At 49.2% G+C, this 17,391-nt stretch overlaps 8 protein-coding genes across 8 annotated transcripts; 4 read left to right on the forward strand and 4 right to left on the reverse strand.

Annotated features, from left to right (window-relative positions):
• Positions 1-1,514: 1,514 nt before the first annotated feature.
• On the reverse strand, positions 1,515-2,929 carry FOBCDRAFT_198380 (PXA domain-containing protein; the record flags this gene model as incomplete). The annotated part of the gene is made up of 3 exons (XM_059608915.1): positions 1,515-1,569; positions 1,621-2,389; positions 2,437-2,929. 3 exons carry the CDS (start codon positions 2,927-2,929, stop codon positions 1,515-1,517), a joined length of 1,317 nt encoding a protein of 438 aa, XP_059464405.1.
• Positions 2,930-3,255: 326 nt separating this feature from the next.
• Positions 3,256-5,182, reverse strand: FOBCDRAFT_217298 (zinc-finger of mitochondrial splicing suppressor 51-domain-containing protein). Its single transcript, XM_031175838.3, has 3 exons — positions 4,291-5,182; positions 3,581-4,238; positions 3,256-3,524 (listed from the first exon to the last, which is right to left on the reverse strand). Exons 1-3 carry the CDS (start codon positions 5,114-5,116, stop codon positions 3,497-3,499), a joined length of 1,512 nt encoding a protein of 503 aa, XP_031046971.2. The 5' UTR covers positions 5,117-5,182; the 3' UTR covers positions 3,256-3,496.
• Positions 5,183-5,308: 126 nt separating this feature from the next.
• FOBCDRAFT_20774 (CPSF A subunit region-domain-containing protein) lies at positions 5,309-9,490 on the forward strand. Its single transcript, XM_031175839.3, has 4 exons — positions 5,309-5,624; positions 5,760-7,839; positions 8,021-9,308; positions 9,365-9,490. The coding sequence occupies exons 1-4, from the start codon at positions 5,381-5,383 to the stop codon at positions 9,389-9,391; spliced, it is 3,639 nt and encodes a 1,212-aa protein (XP_031046972.1). The 5' UTR covers positions 5,309-5,380; the 3' UTR covers positions 9,392-9,490.
• Positions 9,365-10,476, reverse strand: FOBCDRAFT_20779 (uncharacterized protein). The gene is made up of 2 exons (XM_059609210.1): positions 10,307-10,476; positions 9,365-10,240 (listed from the first exon to the last, which is right to left on the reverse strand). Exons 1-2 carry the CDS (start codon positions 10,433-10,435, stop codon positions 9,590-9,592), a joined length of 780 nt encoding a protein of 259 aa, XP_059464406.1. The 5' UTR covers positions 10,436-10,476; the 3' UTR covers positions 9,365-9,589.
• A 379-nt stretch (positions 10,477-10,855) lies between these two features.
• FOBCDRAFT_20786 (coiled-coil domain-containing protein 55-domain containing protein) lies at positions 10,856-12,300 on the forward strand. Its single transcript, XM_031175843.3, has one exon. It carries the CDS (start codon positions 10,955-10,957, stop codon positions 12,155-12,157), a length of 1,203 nt encoding a protein of 400 aa, XP_031046976.2. The 5' UTR covers positions 10,856-10,954; the 3' UTR covers positions 12,158-12,300.
• FOBCDRAFT_289760 (protein translocase subunit TIM13) lies at positions 12,281-12,902 on the reverse strand (the record flags this gene model as incomplete). Its single annotated transcript, XM_031175842.3, has 2 exons — positions 12,281-12,577; positions 12,636-12,902. The coding sequence occupies 2 exons, from the start codon at positions 12,900-12,902 to the stop codon at positions 12,404-12,406; spliced, it is 441 nt and encodes a 146-aa protein (XP_031046975.3). The 3' UTR covers positions 12,281-12,403.
• A 242-nt stretch (positions 12,903-13,144) lies between these two features.
• FOBCDRAFT_217308 (uncharacterized protein) lies at positions 13,145-14,564 on the forward strand. The gene is made up of 5 exons (XM_031175844.3): positions 13,145-13,360; positions 13,409-13,543; positions 13,596-13,802; positions 13,853-14,223; positions 14,270-14,564. Exons 1-5 carry the CDS (start codon positions 13,210-13,212, stop codon positions 14,453-14,455), a joined length of 1,050 nt encoding a protein of 349 aa, XP_031046977.3. The 5' UTR covers positions 13,145-13,209; the 3' UTR covers positions 14,456-14,564.
• Positions 14,565-14,710: 146 nt separating this feature from the next.
• On the forward strand, positions 14,711-16,350 carry FOBCDRAFT_217312 (concanavalin A-like lectin/glucanase domain-containing protein). Its single transcript, XM_059609482.1, has 4 exons — positions 14,711-15,057; positions 15,125-15,148; positions 15,217-15,287; positions 15,347-16,350. The coding sequence occupies exons 1-4, from the start codon at positions 14,965-14,967 to the stop codon at positions 16,125-16,127; spliced, it is 969 nt and encodes a 322-aa protein (XP_059464407.1). The 5' UTR covers positions 14,711-14,964; the 3' UTR covers positions 16,128-16,350.
• Positions 16,351-17,391: the final 1,041 nt, after the last annotated feature.

Consider the following 17,391-nt stretch of genomic DNA (forward strand, 5'->3'; position numbering starts at 1 on the left):
AGCAAGTAGCAGCTCAAGAATGCTGTACATCAGATGCTTGTTGCAGTACTCATCGTCTAGCACAAGAAGCAGCCTCTCCATTTCATCTACCAGATCCTCGTCATCTGATAAATCACCCTCGCTCTCAGCACTTCGCCGCCATAAGCGACCACCAAAATAAAGCCTTCCCACACCCTTCGGTAGCAACCCCCAAAGAGACTTAGCGGCTCTACGACGCAGGGCTTGCAGCTCGGCTTCGGAAGATGGTGGGAACAAGGTCGTCTTACCAGGGGCGTTATTGGGAAAGAGGACACCGCGAAGGGTACGCAGAAGAGGGGGCAGATTCGAGGGAGAGAAGAGGGAATTAATGTGATGCGAGAGGAGTCTGTGAGAGAGAGATAGGTTAGCACGTATTGGCCTTACTCTGTATTTGAGGTAGTACAACGTGGGGGGTTCAATGATCGGGAACGTTATATGCAATAAGGGGCACGTCGAGGGTATGTCGGGCTAGCCGGTGTGATGTGATGCAATGCAATGCAATGTGAGGGTGAGCAACAAAGCTCAAGGCGAGACGAGGCAGTTATTAGCCTATTGGCTTTCACTCTCTCTGGGCTGGCGCATAAAGTGGTGTCTCCATGTTGATCCGTCCCACGTTAGATGGATATGGACCTAATTGGGACCAGGGAAAGCTCTACAAGGCGAGGCTTGCAAGGTGCGGGGAAATGGATGAGGAGGCACATTCGTCGTCCGCGTCGGTATAGGTCTCTCATGCAGATAGAGATGTGAGATTACACAACAGGTTTACAATCAGGCCGCGGTTGAGTGTGGGTAGCATATGACCAGTCAGCCCTGTTCTCGAACCACTCCTTCATCGTCAAGGATCGTGTAACAGCTCCGCGTGGAGGGTGCAGAAGACTCTGATGGATCCAACATGTCTCGGGTTCTGAGAAAGAGTTGAGGCCGACCGGTCAGACCAGCCCGGTCAAGCCAGACCGCTCCTGGAAGGTTCGCGAGAGTTGTGGCCAAGACTGAGGTGAAAATCTTGAGTATGGTTTCAACAGGCTAGCATAGCATAACCTCTTCGGAAATGATAAAGGTAGTCTTATAACGGGTGGCGCGGCACGGAGCGAGAGTCAATTCAAGCTCATTGCTGCATCTTCAAAGAGCGGGTGGTCCCTTTGGAGAAGCTGACATGGGCAGGGCGCGTAATCTTGACATTTCGCTGGATGAAAAGGCCTAGCTTCGTGCACCTTGTCAAGCAATCAGATGCCAAAGACAGCGCTATGCCTTTCGATTGGTTGAAAGCCCAAATCCCGAGACCCATATCAATCATGATCGCGACCACGAGAAACATGACAAGAAAAAGGGTCTTGTCTTGGTTTGATTATCCTCGTGTTGTAATTGTGGGGTGTGGGCTGCGTGGGCGTGCGAAGATGGCGGTATGGAAGAGGTTATAGACGGCATGGGCCGCTCCCAAGACAAGGCGGGCCGTTTGACCATGCCTGTGCCGCTGAAGAAATTATTGTTCTGAAAGCTCACTGGAGCTTCAGGAGGTCCAGTGACTTCAAACTCATGCGAGGTGAATACTGTCTGGTGACGGTATAGGTGTGAGGAAGTGGAATAGAAACGCTCATATCTTACCTGTCAATAGGGCCATCATGGCCAGCGATTCGTCCAGGTCCGTTGACCGCGCCGTATTGTAAAAGTGATAGAAATCCATCCAGCCAAGGCATGCGCAAGCTGAGCTCAAACAGATTTCCAAGACATGTCCATACTCGACACGATAGGATCGGCGCCTTAACGGGGTCGGATGACCTCGGCGGAGACTTGTCGTGATCCAGCAAAGCTTCTTTCTCGTCTAAGGGCGTGGCCCTAGCGGGAAGAGACGATGCCATCACCAGAGCAGTCGTGATAAACCGCAGCGAGGCAACTACCAGCATCCCAAGCTGAATAACGGCAAGGAACATAGACCTTACAGACCAGCTGCGACGGCCTTTTACGTCAACCTTGGGCCCACCGGAATCGTTTTGGGTCTCTGCAACCACTACCCCTTGGTCATTTCCCTGTCGCAAAACCCTGGCCGTGATGCAGATGCCCTCATACAGCATCCATGGCTGAGAGGCCTTATTGGCTATAACGTTACCAATGATAAGCTCCGAAAAGATCTGTTCAACGAGAGACGTGAGACAAGGGTTCTCGAGGTCTTCTGTGGGCAACAGGATCGCGAGGACGCCCTGAACCAGCAATTGGCGATACAATGCTTCATTCTCTTTCTGGTCGGATATCGTGTCTGGGCAATCTGGGTGGGGGACTGGTGCAAGGTGTGGCAGAGGGCACATGGCGTGGTAGGCCTCTCGAGGGTCGACCTCAACAGGCTGTCTGGCGATAGGGCTATGAGAGATCCGGTAGGCTAGTCACCGTTAGATAGGAACGGCATCGCAGAGTTCAAGTCCTCACACGTTATGTGCTTGTCCAGCAAGTCAGGTATCTCGTCCAACACCAAGCTCTCCAGATCAACCTTGCGGAACCGCTGTTCCAAGGCCCGCGAACAGTGGGCGATAATGTGCAATATCTCTGATACAAAGTGTTCGTCCGTAGTGATTTTGCTATACCAGCTCTGCACGAATTCTCTCATGATAATAGCGAGCAGGGCGTACAACTGAAGGTCGACATCATTGCGACTAGTCAATGGTGGAAGCAGCTCGTCGATAGGCACTTGCGAATCGCGGCTCTTCTCTCCCAGCTGAGGGGAGCAGAGGGTACGACGTATCAGAAGCGAAGTCGCTCGGTCGGACAAGGGATCGGTAGCATTAGAGCGTAACGGACGACGAGTAGGTGAGGCCATATCGGCAGAGGTCGGCGACTCGGTATCAAAGGCAACCGATTTGGGGCGTGGGGCTGGCGGACGGGCAGGAGGTACGGCCGGAGCCAGAGAGGGAGTAGCGGTCATGGCCGAAGTGATCGGCGAGTCTCCAGTATCATGGCCTGGTCATCAAGCGGGAGGAAGATGGCGATGGCGAGTTTGAGCGATGTTTGATTTCGAGGTTTGGGGTTGAAGTCAAGTTAACATCGGGTCGCAGGGCAGGCCGCATGCATTCCATGTTAAGCTCCTGGCTCCTGGCTCCTGCCCGCGCACGGCACGGGTTGGCCCGTTACCTGAACCGTGCACTGCAGGCGCGGGGAGGCCGCATGCATGAGATACCCATGCTGTAACTTCCCGAGTAACAGCAATGGACATTCCAAACATATTAAAGTGGTATAAATTGATTGAATACAGTTCAAGCCATAGAATAATCAGTACCTACCTTGATCTGGGGTAATTTTCACTGACGGAAACGTAGAAATTCTGTTTCAGGAGATGTTCTTTTTCTGCTACCGCTCATCCTCAAAGATGTTTCACTCAGAGAAAGGAGAAATGCTTCCGGTCCTATGGAATCTACCGACCGGTACCTATACTACAGATTCTGTACATTATTGGTACAACTGCCCCCTCGCTTTTATCTACATAAGACTATGTTCAGGCGTCTCTTGTGGCCGTCTCATATCTGCAATTGTACGGTCAGCTCAGCTCGTTTTCAACAATGGATTGACAACAACATACCTCTTACCACGGAATGCCCACACCCCCCAGTTACCACAGCTGATGTCCTGGGGGTCCATGTCGTTCAGATCCCATCGAAGACTCCTGAAAACGTTCTCTCCAGGCTGCAGAAGAATATCAAACTCGCCCTTCGACTTCTTGTTCACCCACTCGACGTCGCGTTCCATATCAAACTGGGTATAGCCTGTGCTGATAATGGGGATCTTAGTCTCAAGGAGAAGGGGTAGGGTTTCTTCCCACTCGTGACTGCTTGCAGGATGACCCAGACCAGGGTGGAATAGCACAAAGCAGTCGAAGTAAGGATCATATGGTGCAAAGTGTTGCGTCTGGTGGACTGTGTGGTAGTAATCCACGATTGTACTTATCTTCATCTTGTACCAGACGCGATCCTCTACGACGGCTCCAAAGGGGTTTGAAGGGGTACGTTCTGGCAACGGGAACTCATCGTCACGGTTGGCCATGCTTTCAGGCCCAACAAAGATGAGGTGTAGTCTGGCTTCGGGGAACATATGTGCCAGCTGAACCCAAGCAGGTCGAGGGAGAGAAGACTCAGCACGAGCTCCCAGGATGAAAATTCTGACAGCTGGTGCCTCGGGTTTGAGCTCACCAACGCCAGTTCCTCGACCTGACTTGGGAGGATGCAAGTTGTATCTCAATGCTGGTATCATCAATCAGTTCATGGCTATTCTCTGGTCAGTCGTTGCACTAACCGCTGAAACTCTTCAGTCCCTCTGTAGTCATTCGCTCTCCAGCCTTGATACTGTAAGGGCTAAGTTCATGGAGAATACTGCCAATGGTTACGGGATAAGTCAAGAGTCGGGTAATCTGTCTCATCTGACGATCAGAGTTGACAGCATCAAACTCTCGTGTATACATGAAAGTATCCCAATTTGTCATGTTGATAGCCGCATGTTCCATCTGAAGATCTGGGAGGTTGCCTTCTTCGAATACTCGGCCCGAGCGCAAATCATGGTCATCTTCGTTAATCTGTCTAAGAGTGTCGCAAACTTCCAAGTGCTTTTCGTAATCATCCATCCAATGTTCCTCACAGCAATAAACTGGTAAGCCACAGTCTGGGCATTCAAAGTTGACGTGCTGGGGCGGCTGGGTTCCTTTCGCAGCCTCAGGATCCTCGGGTTTCGGGGCAATGGTAGGAAGCTTCGTTTGCTGGTGATCGGGGTGAGGGCAGTAGGCATGCTGTCGCATAAAAGCAGCTCGTTGCCGGAACTCTGGTACTGGCGACTTTGAAAACGGATGAAAGAGGTTGTCCTGACTCAGGCGTAATGGTGACGGAGACGTCTTGTTGGTGGCAGATGCGGTGGCCTCAGATTTTGTCACTGAGGAAGTAGAAAAGTCTCGGTTCTTGGGCGTGGGCGCGGCTCTTTTCTGGTCCTTGATAGTTGAATTTCTGCGGACATGATGGGCTGATATTCTCATCCATGGCTTAGCTACCGCTCCAGAGGCCAATTGCCTCCGAACAGTTGCAGAGCATTGCCCACAGATGCTCGAGGCTGCTTTCCTCAGAGTGGGCTCCATCTTATGAACAAAATCAGCCAAATCCCGGACACAATTCAATACCCAGACTTCTTCGGAAGGCCTGATATCGCTGAAGTGGGATAATTCAAAGAGCTCGGACCACAATCATCTGCGCCGCAAAATAATTCCTCCGAAGCGCGCCAAACTTTTGACATCAAAGCTCGCTCGAGTTTCAAAAGCTCCAACCATCAGCTTCGACGCGACACAATCTGACCTGCCTTTGTCTTTGAAGCCGCGCAGGCTCATCTGCGCCTAGCCGCAAACATGGCGACCACGTCGAACATGTTCTTGTACTCGCTGACGGTTCAGCCGCCGACAAACGTCACGCAAGCGGTCCTGGGCCAGTTCGCAGGCACTAGAGAACAGCTTATCATCACTGCTGCTGGCTCGCAGCTCTCCCTACTACGACCCGATCCATCCCAGGGAAAGGTGATTACCCTCCTATCACATGATGTCTTTGGCATCATCCGTTCCCTCGCCGCTTTTCGGTTAGCTGGTAGCAATAAGGGTAAGTCAATCCAATACCCCTCTCAGGAAAATCACTTAGTGATATTCGAAAGCGATGCCACAGACGCGTCGACCACAGCGCTACCGAGTACTTGATGTCCTGTTACAAGAATCCCAAAGCTAACAAATCTTCCAGACTACTTGATCATTGCGTCCGACTCTGGTCGTATCACAATCATTGAGTACCTCCCTGCACAGAACCGCTTTCACCGTTTACATCTCGAAACTTTTGGCAAATCCGGTGTACGGAGAGTCATTCCTGGCGAGTATCTAGCCTGCGACCCTAAGGGCAGAGCATGCTTAATTGCCTCAACTGAGAAGAACAAACTTGTCTACGTTCTCAACCGTAACTCACAAGCTGAGCTCACAATCTCGTCACCGCTTGAGGCCCACAAACCTGGCGTCCTGGTCATCTCCATGGTTGCGCTTGATGTCGGCTACTCGAATCCAGTGTTTGCCGCTCTCGAGATTGACTACTCCGAGATTGACCAAGACTCGACCGGCCAAGCAATGGAAGAGTTGGACACTCAATTGGTTTATTACGAGCTTGATTTGGGACTCAATCACGTTGTGCGCAAGTGGTCAGACCCTGTTGACCCAACAGCCTCAATTCTGTTCCAGGTCCCTGGTGGAAATGATGGGCCTAGTGGTGTGCTCGTGTGCGGTGAGGAAAATATCACATATCGACACTCAAATCAGGAAGCGTTCCGTGTTGCCATCCCTCGTCGACGCGGCGCCACTGAAGATCCAAACCGCAAGCGCACGATCGTGTCTGGTATCATGCACAAGCTGAAAGGCAGTGCAGGCGCGTTTTTCTTCCTCCTGCAAACAGACGACGGTGATCTCTTCAAACTCTCGATCGATATGATTGAGGATGAGGAAGGCAACCCCACTGGAGAAGTCAAAAGACTCAAGATCAAGTATTTTGACACCGTTCCGGTCGCCTCAAGTCTCTGCATTTTGAAGAGCGGTTTCCTCTACGTTGCTTCTCAGTTTGGTAACTACTCATTCTACCAATTTGAAAAGCTCGGTGATGACGATGAGGAACTAGAGTTCTACAGTGATGACTTCCCCGCGGATCCCAGGGCTTCTTACGAACCGGTTTACTTCCACCCTCGGCCAACTGAAAACTTGGCCCTGGTCGAGAGCATCCCTGCCATGAATCCCCTCCTAGATTGCAAGGTCGCAAACCTCACTGGAGAAGATGCACCTCAAATCTATACCATTTGTGGTAACGGCCCCCGAAGTAGCTTCAGGATGCTCAAGCACGGTTTGGAAGTCAACGAGATTGTTGCCTCTGAACTGCCTGGAATTCCTTCTGCTGTTTGGACGCTGAAGCTGAATCGCTCAGAACAGTATGATGCTTACATTGTACTATCATTTACCAACGGTACGCTAGTCCTCAGTATTGGCGAGACTGTTGAGGAAGTCAGTGACTCCGGTTTTCTCACAAGTGTTCCAACGCTGGCGGCCCAGCTCCTTGGTGATGATGGACTGATCCAGGTTCATCCCAAGGGCATTCGACATGTGCGTAATGGTCATGTCAATGAATGGGCCGCCCCGCAACATCGCTCCATTGTTGCTGCTACAGCCAATGCTCATCAGGTCGCTGTCGCTCTCAGCTCTGGTGAGATCGTCTACTTCGAGATGGATGCGGACGGCTCACTGGCTGAGTATGATGAAAAGAAGGAGATGTTTGGTACCGTTACTTGCCTAAGCCTGGGTGACGTCCCCGAGGGACGATTAAGAAGTTCATTCTTGGCCGTCGGTTGTGACGATTGCACTGTCCGCATTCTAAGCCTGGATCCAGAGTCGACTTTGGAAAACAAGTCAGTTCAGGCTCTTACGGCTGCTCCAACATCGCTGGCAATCATCGCAATGGATGACTCCTCGTCGGGCGGTTCTACCCTCTATCTCCACATCGGTTTACACTCCGGTGTCTATCTCAGGACAGTTCTTGACGAAGTCACTGGTGAGTTGACAGACACGCGCCAAAAGTTCCTCGGTCCCAAGGAAGTCCGACTTTTCCAGGTCACAGTTCAAGGCAAGACATGCGTGCTTGGTCTAAGCTCCAGGCCTTGGCTTGGTTACGCAGACCCGATCACAAAAGGTTTTGTAGTGACGCCCCTAAACTACGTCGACCTTGAGTGGGGTTGGAACTTCAGTAGTGAGCAGTGCGAAGAAGGCATTGTTGGTATCCAAGGTCAATCATTACGGTACGTCGTTATTCCTTTTTCTTACTCCTGATATTCGGTTGCATATGATGAGAAAACGGGATCCTATGCTTTAAGCAATGAGGCCTATTACGCATTTTTTTCCAATTGTTCCTACTGAAGCAACACATTCCTACAATGTTCCTATGGCATCATAAAGCGAGGCGTGCGCTAACGCTGGCAGAATTTTTAATATCGATCGGCTTGGCGATACACTCATCCAGAAATCAATTCCTTTGACTTATACCCCGAAGAAACTTGTAAAGCACCCTGATCAGCCTCTCTTCTACACTATCGAGGCAGACAACAACACTTTACCACCTGAGTTACGTGCACAACTTTTGGCAGACCCCAAAATCGTCAACGGTGATTCTAGAGTGCTCCCACCTGAAGATTTTGGCTATCCCAAAGGTACACGTCGATGGGCATCTTGCATTAATGTGATAGATCCACTGTCCGAGGAAGGACAAGTTGTGCAAACGATTGATCTGGAGAACAATGAAGCAGCCGTCAGTGCAGCCATCGTGTCTTTTTCAAGCCAAGATAACGAGAGCTTTTTGGTAGTTGGTACCGGCAAAGACATGGTGGTCAATCCTCGCAGCTACAGCGAAGGATATCTACACATTTACCGATTTCAAGATGGGGGGCGAGAACTTGAGTTCATTCACAAAACCAAGATTGAAGAACCACCTCTAGCTCTTTTGGCTTTTCAAGGAAGAGTAGCTGTTGCAGTTGGAACACAGTTGCGTATATATGATCTTGGCATGAGACAGATGCTCCGCAAATCTCAGGCTGAAGTAGCAGCGCAGCAGATCGTGTCGCTGAACACCCAGGGCAGTCGAATTATTGTTGGTGATGTTCAACAGGGCGTAACCTACGTGGTATACAAGCCTGCGTCGAACAAACTCATTCCCTTTGTCGATGATACCATCGCAAGGTGGACCACATGCACAACCATGGTAGATTACGAGTCGGTGGCCGGCGGTGACAAGTTCGGAAATATGTTCATTGTCCGCTGCCCTGAAAAGGCCAGTGAAGAGGCTGACGAGGAGCAAACGGGCTTGCATCTTATTAATGCGCGAGAATATCTTCACGGTACACCTCACAGAGTAAGTCTGATGTGCCATTTCTACACACAGGACATACCAACCAGTATCACCAAAACGAGTCTGGTAGTTGGTGGACAGGAAATTTTGCTATGGAGTGGTATCATGGGCACTATCGGAGTTTTCATACCATTTATCAGTCGTGAAGATGCGGACTTCTTCCAGAATCTCGAACAACACCTAAGGACCGAGGACCCCCCGCTCGCCGGACGAGATCATCTCATGTATCGCGGTTATTATGCTCCTGTCAAGGGAGTCATTGATGGCGATCTATGCGAGCGATACAACCTCTTGCCCAACGACAAGAAGCTTATGATTGCCGGCGAATTGGACCGATCGGTCCGAGAGATCGAGCGGAAGATTTCTGTAAGTTCTCCTTGGCGCGACGTTTATATTCTCACAATGTGCTAACCAAAGTTCAGGATATTCGTACGCGGTCTGCATTCTGATGAAGGAAAAGTGGTATCTTTAGTATATCCTATGAAGCCATTGTACAAAACTTGAAGTGTTTGGGTTGTTGGCGGCGTTAACGTACAGGACTAAAAGTCCCTGTCTTGGAAGAAAACAGGTAATCAACGAACCGAACCGTGTGTTGAGAACCGCGACGCGGTTCGAACCATGAATCTAATAATCAATCCAAAACTCGATCAGAGTCCTCTCCAAAACGGGCCACGGTTCTTATATTTGTCGGCCTTCTTACTTTTGCCAGAGGCTGGATTTTCTTGCTCCCATTTTTCATCGTCCAAATATGCTGTAACAGCGTTCTCAAGATCATAGCTAGATTGTTCCAAGTACAGCACAGCAATGTCATAGTCGGAGACTTTGCAGGATGTCATGAAGCGGCGAATCTTGCCCTTCCTCAGCTCCTCATCTTCGCCCTCGATGGGCCGTGGTGAGAGACTAACTCCGCCCTTGTAATACTCGCCAGGAATCAACACTGTTCGTCTTCCGAGAATCAAGTGGTCGCTCGTGATGTTATTACTACGCCGCAGAGCATGAGTGGGCACGCCGTATCGAAGAGATAAGGAGCTGACGCTGTCATGGCGATGGTCAAGGAAATGCAGGATATCCGGAGCATCTTCTTTTATAACATCTTGCGCCAACGCTGCCTTCTCATCGTCGACATTCGGCGTAGGTGAGGCTGCTGAGTATGGTGGCGGCGCGCCGGAGATATGTGCAGTCCTTGAACTGGACGATGGCAGCGATGTATAAGCCGGCGGTTCCCTCAACCCTTGCGGCAGAGAAGTCGGTCCTGTCGAAACCTGACAATATGGACAATAGTCGGCAAATCGCTCGTTCTTCTACCAAGCAAGAGTATCAGCTTCAGCCTGAATAAAAAATGATTGTTTAGATAGATGACGAACATGAATACATTTGCCACATATGATTCTAGCACAGCACGCGACTCGACGGTCTTGCGGAAGAGATAGTTTCTCTTTCGTGTACGCTGGCGTTGATGAGAGGATGGTTGCACACGTCGAGCAAGACTCCATGATATCGCGAGTATTGAAGATCAGTTTGTTAGAGGTTTAAGAAATAGATTCGTATCTAAGGGTTCTACAGTACATTTGAAGGTTGCACACCTATCCTCCCACGAAGGTCATAGTTGTCCAATCACGTCATGAGGACGCTAGTGGCCTGTACAGACGCCACTGTAAAATGGGTGGTTGCATATCGATCAATATCCACGCGACTCAAAAAGACATTATCATAAGCAGAAATATATAGAGGAAAACAATGAATTATATTTTGACTGCTCAACTTGAAAGTTTTCTCTTACCACCAGCCCTACTCAGGTTTCTATATTTCCATACTGTCCCAATCAAATGTGACCTTGAATCTCAGGTGTCTCCGCTGAGCTTTTCACCTTTGTAGCAATCCCCAGTCAAGACTCTTTAACTTTAATCTTTCAACTTACCAGGTCCACCATTTCCAACGTCGCGTAATATCTATACGTGTTCAACCTATACTTGGCGCAAGTCATATTACAGCGATCTATAAGAGCACCCAACATGAGCAAACCATTGGCCTTCGGCCTCAACCTTAGCAAGAAGCCAGGCGCGTCGAAGCCCCCTCCACCAAAGCGAAGGCCGATGTTTGGTGACGATGATGATTCGGACAACGAAGGCGCAGTCGGGGAGGGCAAAGCTGAAGAGATTGGAGAGTTCGATGCCCTTGGTCGCGCTCAAGAGGCAACAGCCAACATCACCAAGTTAGGCAAACCGAAGGGTGGCCCTCCGACTCAACCCCCGAAGCTCAAATCCAAGGGTCAGCCAAACATAATGTTTGGGGATCTCTCTAGCTCTCTGACATCACGAAGAAACGCCGAGTCGGCCGCGGAAGTCGATGCTAGCGTCTACGAGTACGATTCTGTTTACGATTCTCTCAAACCAAAGAAACAGGCTACCAAGGAGGATCAGGAAAAACGACCAAAATATATGAAAAACATCCTGCAGGCAGCCGACGTACGGAAGCGCGACGCACTGATTGCAGAAGAGAAGAAAATTGCCAGGGAGCGAGAGGCCGAAGGGGAGGAATTTGCCGATAAGGAAAAGTTTGTCACAGAAGCATATCGGAAACAACAGGAAGAGAACAAGAGGCTTGAAGAGGAAGAGAGGAGACGGGAAGAGGAAGAGGCAAAGAAGAACAAGAGTGGTGGCATGTCTGCCTTCTACAGAAAACTCCTCGATAAAGATGAGCAAAGGCATTCGGATGCTGTCAGGGCGGCTGAGGAAAAGGCTAAGCACGGCGCACCCGAGGAGGAAAATGCAGATGACGACAAGCAAGAGAAGGAGAAGACAGAGGCCGATATCGCCAAGGAGCTCAACGAGAAGGGCGCCGCAGTTGCCATCAACGAAGACGGTCAAGTGGTCGACAAGCGCCAGCTTCTCAGGGGTGGCTTAAACGTTGGCGCAAAGAAGAAAGAATCAGTCCAACGCGAAGCGGAACGACAAGCCGAGCGGCCGCGGAAGGATGTCACAAATCAGCAGTTTGGAAGAAAGCAAGCTCAACGAGAACGACAGTCACGCATGATCGAGGAGCAGCTCGAGCAGTCAATGAAGCGATCACGGGATGAAGAAGCGGCACAAAAGGAGGAAGTTGAGCGGGCATCGAAGAGCCGGAAGACAGAAGGCGAGATCTCAAGTGCGAAGGAACGATACCTGGCTCGAAAACGAGCGGCCGAAGAAGCAAAGAAGACCGCTGGGGGAGCTTAAATACCCAAACTCGGGAACTGAAGAAGGTTGTATACAACGACATGGCATGGCTTTTGACATAACATCCCAGTCATGTCTCCTCCGGTTCGTCTATTGCCCTGTTCTATCCTTAATCGGTTCTTCGTACATGATAATATCTCCTCGTGGGTGTCATCCGACCCGTGTTGTCACAATATGTTACAATCTTGCGCTTTCATAAAAATTGTCGCAAGCCGTTAGTTTTTGATTTTGAGAATCTTCGCTTCTTCAATTCTGCAAGCTAGCAGACTCTTGCCTTAATCGGGCAATGTACGCTGCGTTGACCATGTTCCAAGCGGCCATGTACTTCTCCATGCAGCTGGTCATGCAAGTCGTCTCGCCGCTCGATAGAGAAGTTCCGGGCTTGGGGACGCACTTCTCAAAGCAGGTCTCTTGGAGTTTCTGTCATGGGCCATTGTTAGTCTTGAGAAGAAGGTAAGGAATTGTGAAATGGGCGGACCTCAATGAGAGTGCGGGCGTTAACCAGGTTGGCCTCCTGTTGGACCTGCTTGATGACAGCAGCCTTGACTTGTGTGGAATCCATGTTTGTGATTGTTTGGTTTAGAGTCGTGACGTTGTCGGTCATAAAAGCAAAGCTTGGGCGCCTGTCTGTCGCAAAAAGATAGCGGGCTGGAAAAATCAACGGTCCGGGGTAGGTTAGACATGACTCAGCAGCTCGATTCAATTCAAACCCAGCAGCTTGGACGTGACCTCTTTCATGAGTCATGATGATATTGGTTTTGGGTTCATTATGTGCACATACGGGCATCATTTTGAATTGATATTATATTGCTGATATTCCTAACTAGTTTCTATGTTGTTCACACTCACATGTTGAACAAGCATACTCAGACGTAACATGTTATGCACTGTGGATGTACACCAATGATGTTACCATTACAGTATATATGCATTAGTGAGAGTGCCGTCATACATTCGGACCAGAATATAATATAAGACCAATTTCAACTAATTTGGGATAAACTTACAAGATTTCATATTCAATCTCAGAACAGCTTACCCGAATCGACAGAATGGTTCTTAGCACAATGAATGCCTTGGTGGTGGAGGTGCCAGAGAATGGTTCCAAGCCTGAGCTCATTAAAAAACGAATCTCGCCGCCAATGCTTGAACCTCACGAAGCCCTGGTCAAGGTTGCAACTGTAGCACAGAACCCAACGGATGGTCAGTCTTTCTTAACCATTATGAAATCCTTGTACTGACGGTTTGCAGTCCAGGCTTTTGACCTAAACCTTTTCGGCAACGGCGCTGTGCTTGGTTGTGACTTTGCAGGCAAAGTCGAGCGTCTTGGTAAAGAAGTCTCTAAAATTGCAGAGGGCGATACGATCGCTGGCCTTCTCTGGGGTGGTAAGCTCAACATCTCTATGCCTACATACCACGGCTGATATGATATGATTAGGCGAAGTCAAAGGTCTAGGAGCATTTAGTGAATACACGAAGGCCCATGAAAGTATCTGCTTCCGAGTGCCTAAGAATGTTTCACTCCGAGAGGCTGCCACTGTACCGCTAGCGTCTTTGACGGCTTGGCTTGCCTTCTTTTCGAAAGATAGTCTCAATATTGACCGCACCCAATCGGACACTGTTGTGTTGATTTGGGGCGGAAGCTGTAAGTAATCCAACTGCTAATGCTTCGAACGGAGTGTTGACATGAATCAGCGAGCGTTGGGCAATACGCCATTCAGATTGCAGCAATCTTTGGGTTCAAGATTGTCACAACTTGCAGTCCTCACAGTTTCGACCTTGTCAGGTCACTTGGAGCATCCCACGTATTCGATTATAACGATTCTGATGTGGTGAAATCGATCAAGGATACCGCACCTGGTTTGCGATATGTGTTCGACACCATTGGCAACAAAATGTCTTCCACAACCGCATCCCAAGCCATTGATGAGACTGGCGGCACCCTCACTACTGTCAGGCCTGATAAGAGCCTCACTGAGAATGTGACGAAGCAGACCAAAGTCACACCCGTGCTTGTCTGGACCGCTTTCAACAGAGTTATCCAGTACAAGAAGGCTCAATTTCCTGTAAGTGCCTCGATTATACTGATGGCCGTAACTGATAGCATTATAGGCAAGCGAAGACGATCACAAGCTCGGTGCCGAATTCAATGAGAAACTCCCTGTGTGGATTGAGGAGGGCAAGATCAAGCCTAACAAACCAAAAGTTATCCCTGGTGGGCTGGACGCTGTTGCGCAAGGGTTTCAGGAGTATCGGGATGGCAAGATTTCTGGTTACAAGCTCGTGTATGAACTCTGATTTGCTTCTGACTCTCGGGAATGAATAAGTTTCTCATGTCGATAGAGTATAGACATAGTCATTAGCATGTAAGCAAATGGTTCCTAGGAGCTGAGATCGTGAAATAAATACTCTGTATATGCATGCATGTGAAAGAAAATGTGGCTATTATGTGGCTTTAAAGTTTCATCAAGGGTCAAGTGGCAGGGGTTCCAGCGTCCAGAGTGGGAAAGTACCTGCAGTGGGGAGCACTCACCTAAAATCGTTTCGGCCACAGGCAGAGTCCAGAGTCCAGAGGAAGAGGACACTTGTGAGCTCCTGTCCCGATTAACAACCCCCTACATTTATCCGCAACGTCACAACGACTTTGACAACGACCACTGTGGTCAATTTCTTCCTGTTCCAGCACCAAACGTCACGACTTTGTTGCCGCATCCTAGAGCGGTTTGCGCCCATATCGAGCCAGCTCTAATTGGCCCTGTGCGAGAGAAGAGAGCAGGGAAGAGACACCATCATAATATAGCTTCATCATGCGGTTGCCCTCACTATCAGCGGCGCTCCTTGGTGCGCTCGCATGGACTGCCCGCGCTGATGACCTTGATGATAACATCAGGAGTATTTCGGTATGCACCCCTGCCTTCTTCTGGCTGATCGTTTTGAGCTTCTTTGCTAACGTTCTTCACTCTCTAGCTCAGGACACATTCCTTGACCCAGGTTAGTTGCGGCGCACGCGAGCAGACGTTCACAGATCGACAGATCAATTAACTCTTTTACTCGAACAGCCCTACCTTGACTCGGACATGCAAAGCCGCTGGTACGACTTTGGCGGAGATACCATTATTCGAACCGATTCGTATGCATCCTCAATTCGCTGACAACGACATACTTCGGATATGGGTTGACTTGTTATAGGTACATCCGACTTACTTCGGATCGTCCATCGCAGTCAGGGTGGATGTACTCACGAGTTCCCCTCACTGCGACAAACTGGCAGGTCGAGGTTGAATTCAAGATCTCGGGCAAGAACCAGCTCTATGGAGACGGTTTTGCTATGTGGATTACCCGCCAGCGTGCGCAACAGGGTACTGTCTTTGGAGGGCCTGATAACTTCGAAGGCCTCGGAGTCTTCCTCGATACTTACAAGAACAACCGTCCCGGCGTTGTCTTCCCCTATGTCATGGCCATGTATGGCGATGGCAAGACCTCTTACGACAAATCCAACGATGGAAAACACACCGAGCTCGCTGGCTGCTCTGCGCGTGGTATTCGACATGCGAGTGTCCCTACCAAGATGCGCCTCACCTACTTCCAGGACAAACAACTCAAGCTGGAGCTCCAGTACAAGGTTGAGGATGAGTGGCAGACATGCTTCGACCTCGAGGAGCCCCCGGCCATTCCTAACATTGCCTATGTTGGTTTCACTGCTGAGACTGGTGAGCTCAGCGACAACCACGATATCATCTCCGTGGCGGCCAAGAACCTTTATACTCAGCCTGGCACCAGCAACACTGGCAAGTCATCTGGCACTAAGAACAAGGGACGCAAGGGCACCGGTAAGACCACCAACGGAAACAAGCAGGGCGGTAGCTGGACATGGTTCTTTACCAAAATCATCCTGTTCATTATTGTTGCTGGCGGTGCTTATGTTGGCTACACTGCCTACCGAGCAAAGGCCAAATCGCACAGGTTCTAGACTGGATAGCTGAAGACGAATGGGGCCAGCGCCTGAAATGAAGGGACGGGAACAGATTGGTGAGACAAAAAGTCTCCGCTTAGACAGCATCATTCAGCTTTCCTTGAATCTTTTGTATCTGTGTTTTGAGTAAGGGAGAGGCGACGAGAAGGGTACAAGTCGGTGAGCATTGTGACATACCTTTGATACGAAAAAAACAATCTATTATTTTGTTGTGTTATGACTACTGGTTCCTGGTTCAAATGTTCCTGTTTTCAGAACCTTCATTTAGAAATTGACTTTGTGAGGTAGAGTTGTTAGTAGAAGGGAAGCCTTGTATTGAGAAATACTGCCATTGGTATCATTAACCAGGGACGAACGCATCGTCTGTAGACCAATATGGACAAATCGATCGAGCTTTTGGCGGCTTTTTTTTTATTTTTATTATTTTTATTTTTTTTATAAATAAATACCATACATCCACAACCAAGTTAATAGGTAAATTCAAATTAGCTTGACGGAGAATCATCAATGGTTCCTGAAAACGGCGAACTTCAGGGTAACTAATTTTCCTTTGAGACAGGTTGCACACAGAGGCAGGGATCGTCATAGACATGACTTGGCGAACTCGCTGTGCCCTGTCGAAAATAATTGATCAGATTTGGGTATATCTGAACCATTGGGATAGGTGAGAGATGTTGAGCTAACGCCTAGTAATGAAACGATTTGTCTTTACTATGTACTCATGACGGTTTGAGTACTAATTTATAATGCTGAAAGTCAACCTAGCCTGTATGAAATAGGAGGTATGATAGTAACTTGAGTTGACAGAAAGGACACACACAGCCTCTTTTGGTACAAGTAGAATAAAAGCAAACCTCAGACAAGAGATAGAGCGGCAATTCGGACTTTGATTTCATGCAAGGCACAGTGCAACACCAGATTAATGTATGGATGTTCAGATAACCTAGACTCCAAATCCCCGAATTATTAGTGATCAAACTGAGCACAAAGGAGATACGACATTCCACTGCATTCAGGTACACGAGAAATTCATCTCATCTAATCACTACACGTTCCAGCGGGCACACTAATCCTGAGCCGGGAGCTTGATTGAGTTATGACTGATCTCAAGGAAGCTTTTGTGAGTCGGTGTTGGTCTAGTTGATCATCCACTCATACAAAAGCCCTCTCTCCTCTCTAGATTTAGGTACTTAACCGAGTAACTTCTAACACAGGAAGCTCCCGTCGACTCACAGATCATCCACCCCGCCTTTGACTCGCG

This window comes from Fusarium oxysporum, chromosome III (assembly GCF_013085055.1).
Source record: "Fusarium oxysporum Fo47 chromosome III, complete sequence".
Taxonomy (NCBI): Eukaryota; Fungi; Ascomycota; class Sordariomycetes; order Hypocreales; family Nectriaceae; genus Fusarium; species Fusarium oxysporum.

What these genes read in the sequence shown, in the direction of transcription:
- FOBCDRAFT_217298 (XM_031175838.3), bottom strand. Translation starts at nt 5,116, where the DNA reads ATGGAGCCCACTCTGAGGAAAGCAGCCTCGAGCATCTGTGGGCAATGC. An exon ending in GGGACTGAAGAGTTTCAGCG is followed by an intron (nt 4,239 to 4,290) that starts GTTAGTGCAACG and finishes TGATGATACCAG; the next exon opens with CATTGAGATACAACTTGCAT. An exon ending in TGGGCATTCCGTGGTAAGAG is followed by an intron (nt 3,525 to 3,580) that starts GTATGTTGTTGT and finishes GTACAATTGCAG; the next exon opens with ATATGAGACGGCCACAAGAG.
- FOBCDRAFT_20774 (XM_031175839.3), top strand. Translation starts at nt 5,381, where the DNA reads ATGGCGACCACGTCGAACATGTTCTTGTACTCGCTGACGGTTCAGCCG. An exon ending in GTTAGCTGGTAGCAATAAGG is followed by an intron (nt 5,625 to 5,759) that starts GTAAGTCAATCC and finishes CAAATCTTCCAG; the next exon opens with ACTACTTGATCATTGCGTCC. An exon ending in AGATCGAGCGGAAGATTTCT is followed by an intron (nt 9,309 to 9,364) that starts GTAAGTTCTCCT and finishes ACCAAAGTTCAG; the next exon opens with GATATTCGTACGCGGTCTGC.
- FOBCDRAFT_20779 (XM_059609210.1), bottom strand. Translation starts at nt 10,435, where the DNA reads ATGGAGTCTTGCTCGACGTGTGCAACCATCCTCTCATCAACGCCAGCG. An exon ending in TATGTGGCAAATGTATTCAT is followed by an intron (nt 10,241 to 10,306) that starts GTTCGTCATCTA and finishes GCTTGGTAGAAG; the next exon opens with AACGAGCGATTTGCCGACTA.
- FOBCDRAFT_20786 (XM_031175843.3), top strand. Translation starts at nt 10,955, where the DNA reads ATGAGCAAACCATTGGCCTTCGGCCTCAACCTTAGCAAGAAGCCAGGC.
- FOBCDRAFT_217308 (XM_031175844.3), top strand. Translation starts at nt 13,210, where the DNA reads ATGGTTCTTAGCACAATGAATGCCTTGGTGGTGGAGGTGCCAGAGAAT. An exon ending in AGCACAGAACCCAACGGATG is followed by an intron (nt 13,361 to 13,408) that starts GTCAGTCTTTCT and finishes GACGGTTTGCAG; the next exon opens with TCCAGGCTTTTGACCTAAAC. An exon ending in GTTGATTTGGGGCGGAAGCT is followed by an intron (nt 13,803 to 13,852) that starts GTAAGTAATCCA and finishes GACATGAATCAG; the next exon opens with CGAGCGTTGGGCAATACGCC.
- FOBCDRAFT_217312 (XM_059609482.1), top strand. Translation starts at nt 14,965, where the DNA reads ATGCGGTTGCCCTCACTATCAGCGGCGCTCCTTGGTGCGCTCGCATGG. An exon ending in GGACACATTCCTTGACCCAG is followed by an intron (nt 15,149 to 15,216) that starts GTTAGTTGCGGC and finishes TTACTCGAACAG; the next exon opens with CCCTACCTTGACTCGGACAT. An exon ending in ACCATTATTCGAACCGATTC is followed by an intron (nt 15,288 to 15,346) that starts GTATGCATCCTC and finishes GACTTGTTATAG; the next exon opens with GTACATCCGACTTACTTCGG.